Raw genomic sequence first — 13595 nt, 5'->3', positions numbered from 1 at the left:
TGCAAGGGAACCCAGGGGTAAATATGATGCTTGAAGTACTCTGTCCTAAAGCCTTTTTACCATGGTTTTAGAGCACTCCAAACATATAAACATGCACGTTTGAACTACGTGGAGAGTGGCAGCACTAAAATGCAGAAAAAGCAAGTCTTCTCACCAGAGAGTTATCCTTGAAGAGCAGATTTTCAGGTTTGAGGTCTCTGTGCGCAATGTTTAACAAGTGACAGTGCTGTAGAGCCAAAGCTATCTGGAAAAGGGCACAATGGAGCAACCATCTCTTAGAAAATATAAATCTTGAATAACTCTGGTTTAGAGAACTCAAGATGTTAAAGAAAAAAAAATCCTTAATTAGGTCAGTTAAGACTTTGGCTGGTTTTCAGTTTTTAAGCAGAAATTAAATAAGACTTGGTATGTCAAAAATAGAAATTAATTAAACCTAGTTTAACTGCAACCTGTATTCTGTTAAACAAATAAGCAAAAAAATACAACAGTAAAACAAAATAATTTTATCAGAATAAACTTACAGTTAGACTTATACAAAACGGAAAAATAAATGTTTCCACTTTCATTCATCTGAGGTCTAAGAGGCACAGCAGAAGAAAAAAAAGCTGGGCCAATTTTCTAGTAGGTGTGAACTTCCCAGAGCAGGATAACAGGGAATCTTGCCTGGTTCACAAGAGAGCTGCATACTCCAGGGAGGGAAGCTCCAAGCTCCGCCCTCAAGAAAAACTGAAAGCAGATGACCTGGATTGTTAACAAATCAAATACCAATTTGCTCATCCTGCTTGTTGAAAATGTTGCTTGTCTGTGTGGATTTGAAGGGTTTTCGTTTTGCAGAAGATTATCAGAGCTCAACCTTTAGTTTTCACATTGGAAAAATGCAAGATATAACTTTTGAAAATCAAATAGAACAGATTCTACCTGTTCAACTCTCAGTATGAAATTTTTTTTGGCATTCCAAATATCAATTCCTCTCTACCAGAAAGGAGGTATCCAAAAATGCTTTAAGGCTCATGGGAAAGTGGGAAGAACTTTTTATTAAGAACCAATAGGGTTAAACCATGAATTTCAGTTAATGATACAATTATAAAAATGCACTATCATCAATTTTGACAAATGTTCCATACCAATGCAAGGTGTTGGTGGTGGAGTGGTATATGGGAATCCTGTATTTTATGAATGATTGTTCTGTAAATCCACAACAGAAAGAGAGAAAGAAAGAGAGAGAGAGAAAGAGAAAGAGAGAGAGAGAAAAAGAGAAAGAAAAAAGGGAAGGAGGGAGGGAGGGAGGAAGAAAAGAAGAAAGGAAGAACCAATGGGGCTGTGCTGATGTTCTTGGCTTTGCTGGCTTGGCCTGAAAATATGCCTTGAGGATTTAGCTTGCACCTCCTAAAGAGGTTATTATCAGTTAGAATTCTGGTATTTCTTGTGGCAGAAATCATTTCTATAGCAATAAAATATGATGTCAAAATAGGGAGAATAAAACTGGGAAAAACCCAGAATTACAAAGATCTTAGACTACTACCAAAATCTGAAGGAATGAGAAAGATGATTCATATGAAACAAGTATCTTTTATTTAGCTGTCTTAGAACATATTTTTAAACCATACTATCTTTCAGGTGTTATCAGCAGCATTTTATCTCAAAGTCCAATAACAGTTCTTGAAAGCTACATATCTAAAAATGTTACCGAGCAAAAGCAGGGTTTTTCTGCCCAATGACCAATTCCTGAGACACTGGAGTTTCAAAGAGAGAAAGAATTTATTGCTAAACGCAAAGCTAGATCACAGGGCCTCGGACTAAAATCTGTCTTCCTGAACTGCAGTAATTCTGATAGTTTTATAGTATCCAAAGACAGGCAGGATTATGCTAATGAGTATAGTGGATCATAAGACTTAAAGATGTAAAACAGGATGGGGGGACAAACGGGGGCCAGGCACAAGGTTTTTACAATCATAAGATAAAGATTATATAGTTTTATAATCATTATCAAAAATCAAGGAATCTGGAATCTAGTTCAGCAAATTTCCATAATTTTAGGTATTTACTTTTGGCTATTCTACAATACACTAGAAAGTTTAAAATAAAAAAAGCCATCTATATAATGATTCTGTAATCATAATCACTTGTTAATTCTTAACTCTTAATTACATAAAGATATCTACAGTCCACAAAGAAGTAAGATTACCTTCCAGAGTTTACTTAATCTCATGATAGGCCTCAGGAAACAGGTGACAATCACTTAAGAAAACAATCATTCCCCCACTCCCCCAAGCATAAAAGGTATCACATTTTCCCTGTCAAGACATCTTTTCTGATTACATAACAAAGCAGGCAATAAGAGATCAAATAAGAGTTTTCTTTAAGCTTTCTTTTATTCCCCTCAATGAAATTGTACTTGTTAACCAACATTGTTGGCAGTTTGATTGGTACCCGGGGTTAACTTGCCTGCTTTGTTACTTGGCTGGCTTGCTTCTCTGTAAAGTGCCGGTGCTGGCTGATTCTGTGAAATAGCTCTCCCCCTTCCATCATCTCCATTACAATTAAGAGTCGGGCCCTGTTTGAAAGCATTTGATTTTGTTAAGTTTAAAAAAAAAAAAAAAACCTGAAACATCAAGCAGCTGACCTAAAGACACCTAATTCTGCAAAGAATTATAACCACTTCCTAAATCCAGTCCTACAAAGCCCTAGGGGTTGTCCTCCTTGGTAATACCAAGTAGACACTATGTATAAGGAATATCCCTCACCTGAAATTTTCTAGGAAGCTAAAATGGAAATAAAAGAATTAGTTGTGAATACAATGATCCCTTTCAAGATTCTATACTTGTTACTAGATATAAATTAAAAAGAGGATGCTATTTGAAATGACAGGTTTTTAAAATTTATTTTAAGACTTTTAAGACAGCCAGACTGAAAATGTTTTGAAAACAAAATAGTACTTTTTCAGGGCATAAACTTCAAGTCATTTGGTTGGTTACTGGATTGTCCTAGTTATTTTTTTCTTCTTTCTCTCTCCTTCCATCTGGGCTAGTTTTCCATGTGATCCACAGCATGCCTGACAAGATAGCTAGCCAGGGTTACACAGCTACTAAATAAGGGCAAAAATTCCCATGTTCTCGAAACATATATATGTAAATCTGTGTATTTTAGTTACCATTCTTTGATATATAAATGCTTCCAGCTTCCATCCAAATGCTTTCACCAACAGAGCACAGTTGTAGCAAATAATGAATTCATTTCCCATTCATTTTTATAAATCCATCTTCTTTCTCTATCTGGAAAATGCCTGTTCCCCCTTAAGTCCTAGCCCTCCACATTGCTGCTCTGTGAGACAGGTCACCTCCCCAGCCTACAGATAGCAGCTCCTTCCTGTGAAAGCTCAGAATATTTTATGCATGCCTCTCCTTGGTGCCCACTACACTGCTCCAATGATATGTTTACATCTCAGTCTCCTCACCAGAAACCAGATCTTTTGAAATTTCATTTTGAATTCCCTGGAAGAGACTTAGCCTGTCACCCAATGGGCTAACCAAACATTTAGTGATTAAAATAATAATATAAATTTCATCCTATAAAAGGAAAACCAGATTAAGGGCTTTTTGCCCTATCAATCTCAAACACTTTGCCTGGAATAACATTAGTGACCCTTTCACTGATTTGAAACAGCATCAGTTTAAACTCCATACTAAATGTTTTTTTTAAAAGGGAGAATGACTGAAATCATCAGGGGGATCAGGACAGTAGATGGGATTATGGATGAAATAAGACTGGCCATAAATTAATAACAGTTAAAATTAGGTGATGAGTACTCAGGGAGTTATTACACAATTCTGTCTCTTACATGTTTGAAATTTTCCAAAATTTCTAAAGAAAAAGAGACCAAGACAGAGATAGAGACAGACAGCCATACGGACAAAGCAAGCACGCATGCGAAAGAGAGGAAGACTCCACTACACCTTGGCATACATATGGAAAGGTAGGCAGGTAATGATGCCCCAGGTAGCCTTACCTGGGGCTGGACTCATGAGGAAACTGTACACTGTTAGCAAACACTTCAATAATCTGAACTATATTTGGGTGTGTGGCACACATCATGTGCAGACGTACCTTAAAGAGAACAGAAGAAATGTTTTATACATAGGGCATGCCAATATTTTCTCTCCAAACGTCTCTCCAAAAACTGACCACAAATAACTGCACAGTAAATACAAGGTAAGCCTATTACAATAAAAACTTATCACTTAGAATTATGTCATAAAAGATGTTTTCATACATGGATTACCTTTTAATGCTCTTTCCATGAAAAAACCCTCACCAAGAAATTTATCTTCTAATGTCCTAATATATGGAAAATTTGTCAAATAACTCATTTAAGAAATTATTTATATCTCTTGATGCAAAAGAACAAGTGCTTCATTACACATGCTATTAACATGTCATCACTACACCCACACAAGTTAAAACATATGTGTACTTTGAAACACTACAAAAACAGCCTGAAAGTCATCCTGCTGCACCACTCTCGAAACACCATTCACCAGACCCTCCCTTGTACTGCTTTTATCTCCACCTGTCAAGCACCTTTTCCAATAAGCCAAAGTTGAAACAAACCAAAATGTGTCGACAAGGATCACATTAAGAAAACAAGATGTGACCAAAAGAAAATAAGTCTCTACTAGTTAAAAGGCTTCAGTACTGAGCAATCTAAGATGGCTTTATAATGCTATCATGAATAGGGAAGAAGGGTAACCTGAACATAAAGTTCTTTACACATTCCCTGTATTCTCTCCAGGAAGCTGCCATTCCTGCAGAAAGAACAGTTCTTGGGCACTTCAACTATGTGGGCAAATCAAGGCAATAAAGGATCATACCTCATTTCTAGCTTTTGGACGATCAAGAAGAATTTTCAGTGCAAACCGTTCTTGGGTAGATTTCTTCACACAGACTCTAGATTTGGAGGAAAAATTCAATTAGAGACTATCAATGTTATAACGAAAATCAATTTAAAAGTTTGTTCTTTAAGGATTCTACCTTTTAATCAAGGATATATACAGATGCATCAGAACAAACTTACCCTCCAAGGTAGTATAGTAGGTGGAGAGGCAGAAAAGTATCTTACCCACCCTTCACAGCCACCAAAGCTCAGGCCTCAGCTCAGGCCAGGATCTTTCTCTCCGCTGGCCAACAAAGAAATAATGGCCTCTGGTGTATAAAGGGGACTCTGACAGGCTCTCCATGAGCACAGCATCTTAAATGATTCCATATTACAGACCATGTGACTTGGTCACTTAATTATATTTCTAAATGCATGAGAAAAAGTCTAGGATAAATGCTTCCACTTGTTAAATTAAGGCTGTTTCTCAAATCTGATGCTCCTGGACCCTTCTAATTTAAGATACACTTCAAATGTCCCTTCTTAAAGCAATTTTGCCATAGCTCTCACAAAGGTCACTTACCTAACTGGACCACTAATTCCAGCTCCCAGCTTCTGAGTCCAATTGATATTGTATTCCTCTAAAATGGAGGTTTCCTATTAAAATTAAAAAGAGGGGACAGAGAATGATTAAGCAGAGCTGAGACAATAGAAGCCCTTATCACTCAACATCTCATCTTCTAAGAGAATCTGAGAAAAACAGAGCTTTATGTTCCCCTAAGATGTAATAATTAGACATTTTGTCTAAATGACTAGGTTAGCTTTTGTTTTTCAACAAGAGAGAAAGCTAAGACTTTGTGGAAAAAAATAATTCTTTGGGAAGCGGATGTGGCTCAAGCAGTTGGGTGCATGCCTACCACATGGGAGGTCCCAGGTTCAGTTTCGGTGCCTCCTATAAGAAGACAAGCAAGACAGCAAGCTGATGCCGTGAGCTGACACAACGAGATGACAATGAGAAACCAATAAGTAGGGAGTGGAGGTGGCTCAAGTGACTGGGCACCTCCCTTTCACATGGGAGTTCCCGGTGCCTCCTAAAAAAAAATAGAAAAAGAAGACGAGCACACAATAAACAGACACAGAGGGCAGACAGCAAGCACAAACAACAAAGGGGTGGGGAGAAATAAATAAATAAATAAAATATTTTTTAAAAAGAAGAATTCTTCAGCTCATCTACAAGGTCCATTTGAGAAAACACTCAGTGCTTTCTTTTGGTGTATGTATGGAAGATGGGAGATATTCTTTCAAAATGCTTCAGCTACTAAATGCTTCTTTGGTGGTCAAATGTATTTTCTGAGATTCCAGGAAGACTATATGTTGTATAGGTCTATACTCTTTTTTTTCTTTTTTAAGATTTTTATTATTTATCCCCCCCCCCATTTTTTGCACTCGATGTCTGCTTTCTGTGTCCATTCACAGTGTGTTCAAGTGTCTGCTTGTCTTCTCTTTTAGGCAGCACTGGAAACTGATCCTGGGACCTTCCAAAGTGGGAGAGAGGCACTCAATCTATTGTGTCATCTCAGCTCCCTGGTCTGCTGTGTCTCTTATTGTCTCTCCTCTATGTCTCTTTTTGTTGCATCACCTTGCTGCGCCAGCTCTCCACATGGGCCAGCATGCCATGCGAGTCAGCTATCCACGTGGGCAAGCTCTCCACTCTGACGTATGGACCAGCTTGCCTTCACCAGGAGGCCCCAGGAATCAAACCCTAGACCTCCTCTACTGTAGACAGGAGCCTACTCGCTTGAGCCACATCCACTTTCTGAATAAATTGAGACTTAAAAAGTTCAGATAAAGTAGTAGTAAACATCATAGTAAATTTATCTAACTTTCAACAGCACCATTTTGGGTATAAAGATATTCTGTCACAGTCATTATGAAACCATAGTTTTAAAAAAAATTGTATTCAATAGTTCAGGATAAAAATTCTACAGTTTAATCAGTTTCTACAGAATTCTTGCCTAGGCATCGGATGATGAGTTTCCGTTGCCATATACTTTTAGGCAAGAAAGTCATACAATTTAAATTGTGACCATGTAAAATTGATTTTTGTAGGGCCTCACAGGTAGAATATGAAACCAAAGTCAGACCTTGACAAATCAAGTTAAAACCCATGAGTCCTTCAAAAAAAATTTTTTAGCGTTGTTTTTTTTTCCCTCTTCCCCTCTTCCCACCCTGCTGTTTTTGCTGTCTGTGTTGTCTTCTCTTCTCATTTTTCCCTAGGATTCACTGGAATTCGACACTGGAGACCTTTGATGGGGTTCCCTGTCAATTATGCCACTCAGTTCCTGGTTTCTGCGGTGCCTGCTGTGCTTCACCCTGACTCTCCCCTTGTCTCTCTTTTGATGTATCATCATCTTGTTTCGTGACTTGCTTGCACGGGATGCTGGCTCACCGCACAGGCACTCGCGCAGGCATTGACTTGCCGTGCAGGCACGCTTTCTCTTCTTTTTCACCAGGAGGCCTCAGGGATCAAACACAGATCCTCCCATTTGGTAGGCAGAAGCTCTATCACTTGAGCCACATCCACTTCCCCTTCAAATTGTTTTGAGGCAACAAAAATTTGATAGGCTATATTTAGCAAAAGCATCTTCATTGGTAGTGTATTGGGAATAGGATACTTGCTCATTTAACACTTTCTGAGCCGTTAGTATGTATCAGAAGCTGAGCTAAGTTCAGAGATGAAAATACAGCTTCTGCCCAATAAATACGCAAGTATATAAACCAAGTTTAGAATGGTCTTCATCTCCACCTTTTCTGCCAGTTTTCGGTCGTTTCTCAGCATGTAGTAAATGCTAATCACTGTGGACTGAATGACTGACTAGAAAAGTGAACTAAAGCCAGATGATGGAAGGAAGTTGTGTTGGGATGGACAAGCAGGATGACTACACGAACACCCTTCGGAAAAACTGTACATCATGATTAAAGAGCTTGTCGAGGTCACACAGTGACTTACAGATACTATTAAGATTAGAATCTCAAAGGCAAGCCAAACACCACATGAAATCAACATTTCCCTGTGGGCTCCATCTAGGAATTCATGAAAAGCTATTTTCCCAACATAATAAAGTTATACTTAGGTATAAATCCCTAATATGATTCTTCTACTTCTTTTATCTGAACCTGTAAACTTTCAATTTATTTGTTAAATTTATCTCAGAGTCGTAAAGCCTTTGTGTTGTTCCTATGGCGGTGGAGCCCTGAAACTCAGCAGATCAGTGGCCAACTCCTGTCCAGTTCTCCAGGCCTGCCCTGGACAGCTAACTGATCCTGGGACCTTCCAAAGTGGGAGAGAGGCACTCAATCTATTGTGTTATCTCAGCAATGATGACAGACCAGCCCAAGTCCAAGAGGAAGAAGATCCCATTCCTCTGCCCCATAACATCTCGACCTGAATTAGGCAGAGTGGACATCATCCCAAATCCTTCAAGATTAAGGAATGAACACAAATAAGGGATGAGTATAACTGCTGACTAAAGTAGATTTATTGTTTGGGGAAAAAAAACATTAGAATCTATGGCTCTGGCCTCCCACAGTACCACCCCCAATCCCTAGCATAAAGATAAGAGATGAGTGTTCCCAGGCTGTCTCCACGTACCACCTCCTACACAGAACTCAGTGTTACCCATTTAGACCCACGTGGCTCAATGGTGAATTCTACCAAACAAATTAAAGCAGGTTTTCTTGACATCAGCACCACTGACACTTGGGGCCAGATAGTTCCTTGTTATGGGGGTTATCCTGTCCCATTGCAGGATGTTCACATTGCTGGACTCTGCCCACTAGATGCCAGAAAGCACTCTCTAAAAGTTATGACAACCAAAAATTTCTCCAGACAGTGCCAAATGTTTCCTGAGATGTAAAATCACCCTCCACTGGGGAGCAGATGTGGCTCAAGTGGTTGTGTGCCTATTTCCCATGTATGAGGTCCCAGATTCAATCCCCAGTACCTCCTAAAAAAATAAAAATAAAAATTCTCCATTGGGGAGCAATTTAGTTCAGTGGTTGAGTGCCTGCTTCCCATGTCCGAGGTCCTGGGTTCAATCCCTCGTACCTCCTAAAAAATATATTAATTAAAATTTTTAAAAATCACCCTCCACTGAGTAAGAAGCACTGATTCAAAAAACAAAATATTGCCAGGGAGTGGATGTGGCTCAAGGGGTTGAATACCAGCCTCTCACATGGGAGGTCCCAGGTTCGGTTCCCGGTGCCTCCTAAAAATTAGAAACAAACAACAAGCAATACAAAAGGAAAAACCAGCTCAGGGAAGCCAATGTGGCTCAGTGGTTGAACACCAGCTTCCCACATAGATAGTTCCAGGTCCCCTGTACATTAAAAAATAATAATAATAAATTGCGAATCCTCCACAAACCTTTCCAGAAAATAGAGAGAGCACTTCCTGACTCATTCTCTGAGACTCGTAGTACACTCATACCAAAGCTATGCAGAGGTTATCACAACAAAACTATAGACCTGTATCTCTCATAAATATCGATGCAAAAAGCCGCAACAAAGTATTAGCAAACTGAATCCAACAACATATAACAATGATTTTACACCAGACCAAGTGGGTCTATCAAGGGAATGCAAGATAGATTTAAGATCCAAAAATCAATTAATGATATATATTAATATATATCAATAATACCATATTAAGAATAAAGGACAAGATTATATGACCAATCAATAGAGAAAGAAAAAGCATATAACAAAAAATTAATAAACAATAAAAACTCTCAGCAAACAAAAAATACAGTTAACTTTCTCAACTTGACAACATCTTAAAGGAAAAAAACCTTACTCAATGCTAAGACTTTCTTGCGATCAGGAACAAGGATGTCTGCTTTCACAACTTTTATTCAGCACTGTAAGAGAGGTTCTACCCAGTTAAGTTAGGCAAGAATAAGGAATTAAAAGCAATTGTATTGTAAAGGAAAAAGTAAAACTGCATTGGCTGGAGACAGGACCACTTTATGTAGCAATATACAGAAATCAACCATATTTCTATAAACTAGTAGTAACAACCCAAAAATGAAATTGAGAAAGTTCCATTTTCAATAGCATCATAAAAATAAAATATTAGGAATAAATTTATCAAAAGATGTGCAGGACTTCTGAAAACCACAAAACATGGCTAAGAGAAACTGAAGAAGCTTTAAGAAATGGAGAGCTTTAGTATGTTTCCAGATTAGAACACAATATTAAGATGGCAACTGTCCCCAAATTGAACTACAGATTCAATGCACTGCCTATCAAACCTAGGTGGTTTTTTCATAGAAAATTTGTTTGGAATATATAAATGACCTCAAATAGCCAACACAAACTTCCAGTATGGTGCTATCTGGACAGTTCAGATGAATGATGAATTCAACCTGAAGTGACTAAAACAAGGGCAACGAGGAAAAGAAATATTATTTTGGACATCCTATTACATAATACCAAAACTTCACCACACTTTGAAGGTAAACAAATAATCACCTTGAGCTTTTGGGAGACACTCAAATAATAAATTTGAAAAGCTAATGGGGAATTGGATGTGGCTTAAGCAACTGGGCTCCTGTCTACCATATGGGAGCTCCAGGGTTTGATTCCCAGGGCCTCCTGGTGAAGGTGAGCTGGCCCAAGCAGAGTGCTGGCCCACACAGAGTGCTGGCCCAAGAAGAAAACCCAGCAAAAAAGAAACAAAGATGAGAGACGATAAAAGATGCAGCAGACCAGGGAGTTGAAGTGGTGCAAGTGCCTTTCTCCCACTCTGGAAGGTCCCAGGATAGCTGCCCGGTGCTGCCTAAAGAAAAGAGAAGCAGACACAGAAGAATGCACAGAGGGCAGATAGCGTGTGCAAAACAACAAGGGATGGGGGGGAGGAATAAAATAAATCTTTAAACAAAACAAAAATGACCAATGTAAATATGTTCAAAGAACTAAAGGAGATCATGTTTAAAAACTTAAACGACAGTGTGACACGGAGAGCAGACAATGGGGGTGGGGGAATAAATAAATAAATCTTTAAAAAAAAATTACTAATAATAGCCACTGTGTCTTGAGGCCAGGTAAATAACCCCAAGCTGCCCTCAAGGAAAAATTATGTTTTTTTTTTTAATAAAAAATTAAGTTCTTAGTTCAAGTAAAATCAGTAATACTACATATCAAACTTTAACCTAAAGTGTTCAATTTATAATTAATACTCATTTCCTAGCTACAGCTGTCAAACCAGATTAATTTTCTGGCCATAATGGACAAAATTTGTTTAAGAAAAATCAGGATTTAGAAAACGTGTTTTTTAGAACAGATATATTTGCTTTTCTTTTTGTTAACAGTGTAGTAAGGCACAGGACAGTAAGCTTTTCCTAAATAAACTCAATGTTCCCTAGGGAGAGAGGAAAGAGGAAAGAGGAAAATAGGAGAACCCACAAGGAAAAGTGAAAATCTTTTTGACAAAGGGCACGCTTTGTGTAAAGGTGTACCACCTCTTTCTGAAATTGCAAGTTTCCAGGAAGCTGGTTTCAAATAAATAGGGAGGGATGGGTAAAATCAAACTCTCTAGGTACTGTTGCAGTTAGAACCCAAGCGGAATCAAATGCTGGGGACGCTTTGGGAGTGACTGAGAGGGTTCAAAGCATGCAAACTGTCTCTTCATAGGGTCCCCTTCATCGCACCCACACCAAGAATACTCGTCACTCACTTTTTTCTAGCTGAGCGCAAAAATCCCATCACCACTTTAACCAGGAAGGTTAGAGGAAATCGAACATCCCACCCTACACAAATCCTTCGCCCCAAGGCTGTTAAACGCAATCCACAGAAGCCAGAGGAGGTCGAAAGCCGCCAACTGCTTTGAACCTCCCACTCCAGGTTCTCCCTGCTGTCTCCGACTGGAGCCAAAAGTAATGCCACAGAAACAAAGCGGGGAGAAGGGACACCTCCCCCTTACCTTGATGGTTTTCTCCATTTCGCTCTCCTCCGACATGCTCCTCGCGACGCCCACGGCAGAGAGCGGCGGAGGCTGCGAGGCTGCCGGGTCCCACCACAACCCAGGGGGCAAGGGACTGAGCGATCGGGCCCCTGGGCCTGGGGGACACAAGCAGCAGCTATCCAAGGGGAACCAGCGGGGATGAAGGCCCAGGAGACGGCTCGGCCTGAGCGGGCAATTTTACGCTGGCGGCGGCAACAAAAGGCCAGGCGGCGGTACTTGGCGACAAGCCTTTGTGCTGGGCCCCGCGCAGACGCCTCCCGGCCTCATCCCTGGCCAGGGAGGCAGGCTCCCGGGGCAGGGCGAGGCGGAGAGGGCCCGGGGCACTGTGCAAGGTTTTGGTGGGGCCGCCGCTTAGGCCCGGGCTCGCCAGGTCCTTAGGAGAGGTCTCCGCCTACGCCTCGGCCGCCGGCACCGCCGAGAAGCCGAAGCTGATCCCGCCGCCGCCGCTGCTCCCGCCGCAGCTTCAGCGCCACACATCGCCGGGACACCCGCGCCGGGCAGCCCCGCCGGCCGCCCGCCCGCCGGCCCGCGCTGTGCCCCGCCTGAGCTCCGGGTCGTCCCTCTTGGCCGCCTGGCTCCGTGCCCACACCGCTCCACGCGCCCCTCGGCACAGTGTGCTGAGCTTTCCAAGCCGCCCTTGAGTCGTGCAGCTGGTTTGCAGGCGCCCGCCAGGGCTTCCCCATGGCGCGCCGCATCCAGAACAGGCCCCCGGGCCCTCCGCAGTGCTGGCGCCGCGCTGATGACATAATAGGGCGGCGCCCGACGGGGCGGGGACGCTGGGGACCTTCCTGATGGCGGAGAGTTGCACGAATATTGGTCTTCCGCTGTTCTGGTCTCGGGGCGGGCGTTTATGATTTTGTAAATTCTGCGGGAAAAGCTCTGGGAGTCAAAGCCTAACAGAGAAGAGGAAACTAAGGTCCATGCAAGCCCTTCCGTAAGGGGACAGAGTTCTTTATAATAATAGTAATAGTAGTTCTATTTAACTTCCTCCCGTAGCTTTTTTAACTTTACAAGGTGGGTGCTTGGCGCTGTGAAGTAAATCCTGTTCTTATCCCCCATTTGGAGTAATAGACTCAAGTTGACCATGGCGCTGAGAAATGGTCAAGTCAGAATTAGAACCCAAGTTTGTGTTCTACAATCTTGGCGCCTTACACTTCACCAGCAACGTACAAAGGAGCTTTTGAAAAGTTTTTTGTTTTTGTTTTTAAAGATTTATTTATTTATTACTCCGCCTCGCCCCACCCGGGTTGTCTGTTCTCTGTGTCTATTTGCTGCGTCTTTGTCCGCTTCTGTTGTTGTCAGCGGCTCGGGAATCTGTGTTTCTTTTTGTTTTGTCATCTTATGTCAGCTCTCCCTGTGTGCGGCGCCATTCCTGGGCAGGCCGAACTTTCTTTCGCGCTGGGGGGCTCTCCTTAGGGGGCGCACTTCTTGCGCGTCGGGCTCCCCTATGTGGGGGACACCCCTGCATGACAACTCCTCGTGCGCATCAGCACTGCGCATGGGCCAGCTCCACGCGGGTCAAGGAGGCCTGGAGTTTGAACCGCGGATCTCCCATGTGGTAGACAGACGCCCTAACCACTGGGCCAACTCCACTTCCCTTGAAAAGTTTTTGACCTGATCGCTTCTTGATAGTTCACTTAACACTTACTGAGCACCACTGTGTGCAAGGTTTACCAGGCACTGGGAAAACGGTAGGAACAA

The 13595-nt window shown here is 41.5% G+C and overlaps 1 protein-coding gene across 5 annotated transcripts in view; it reads right to left on the bottom strand.

The window, feature by feature from the left end:
* MAPKAPK5 (MAPK activated protein kinase 5) overlaps positions 1–12577 on the bottom strand; it is a 46982-nt gene extending 34405 nt beyond the window's left edge. For 2 of the 5 annotated variants that reach the window (XM_004483022.5, XM_058280981.2), the window contains exons 1-4: positions 11853–12438; positions 5454–5527; positions 4869–4944; positions 155–244 (exon numbers count right to left, since the gene is read on the bottom strand). In XM_004483022.5, coding sequence (XP_004483079.1) covers positions 155–244; positions 4869–4944; positions 5454–5527; positions 11853–11888 — 276 coding nt within the window. In that variant the 5' untranslated portion in view covers positions 11889–12438. Of the gene's footprint in view, positions 1–154; positions 245–2445; positions 2555–4006; positions 4105–4868; positions 4945–5453; positions 5528–11852 lie in introns of all 5 variants that reach the window. The other 3 variants (XM_004483021.5, XM_004483020.5, XM_071209794.1) reach the window with 3 other exon arrangements.
* Between the last annotated feature and the right edge of the window lie 1018 nt (positions 12578–13595).

Source organism: Dasypus novemcinctus, chromosome 19 (assembly GCF_030445035.2).
Source record: "Dasypus novemcinctus isolate mDasNov1 chromosome 19, mDasNov1.1.hap2, whole genome shotgun sequence".
Classification (NCBI taxonomy): Eukaryota; Metazoa; Chordata; class Mammalia; order Cingulata; family Dasypodidae; genus Dasypus; species Dasypus novemcinctus.
This window is presented reverse-complemented; position numbering and strand designations above follow the sequence as displayed.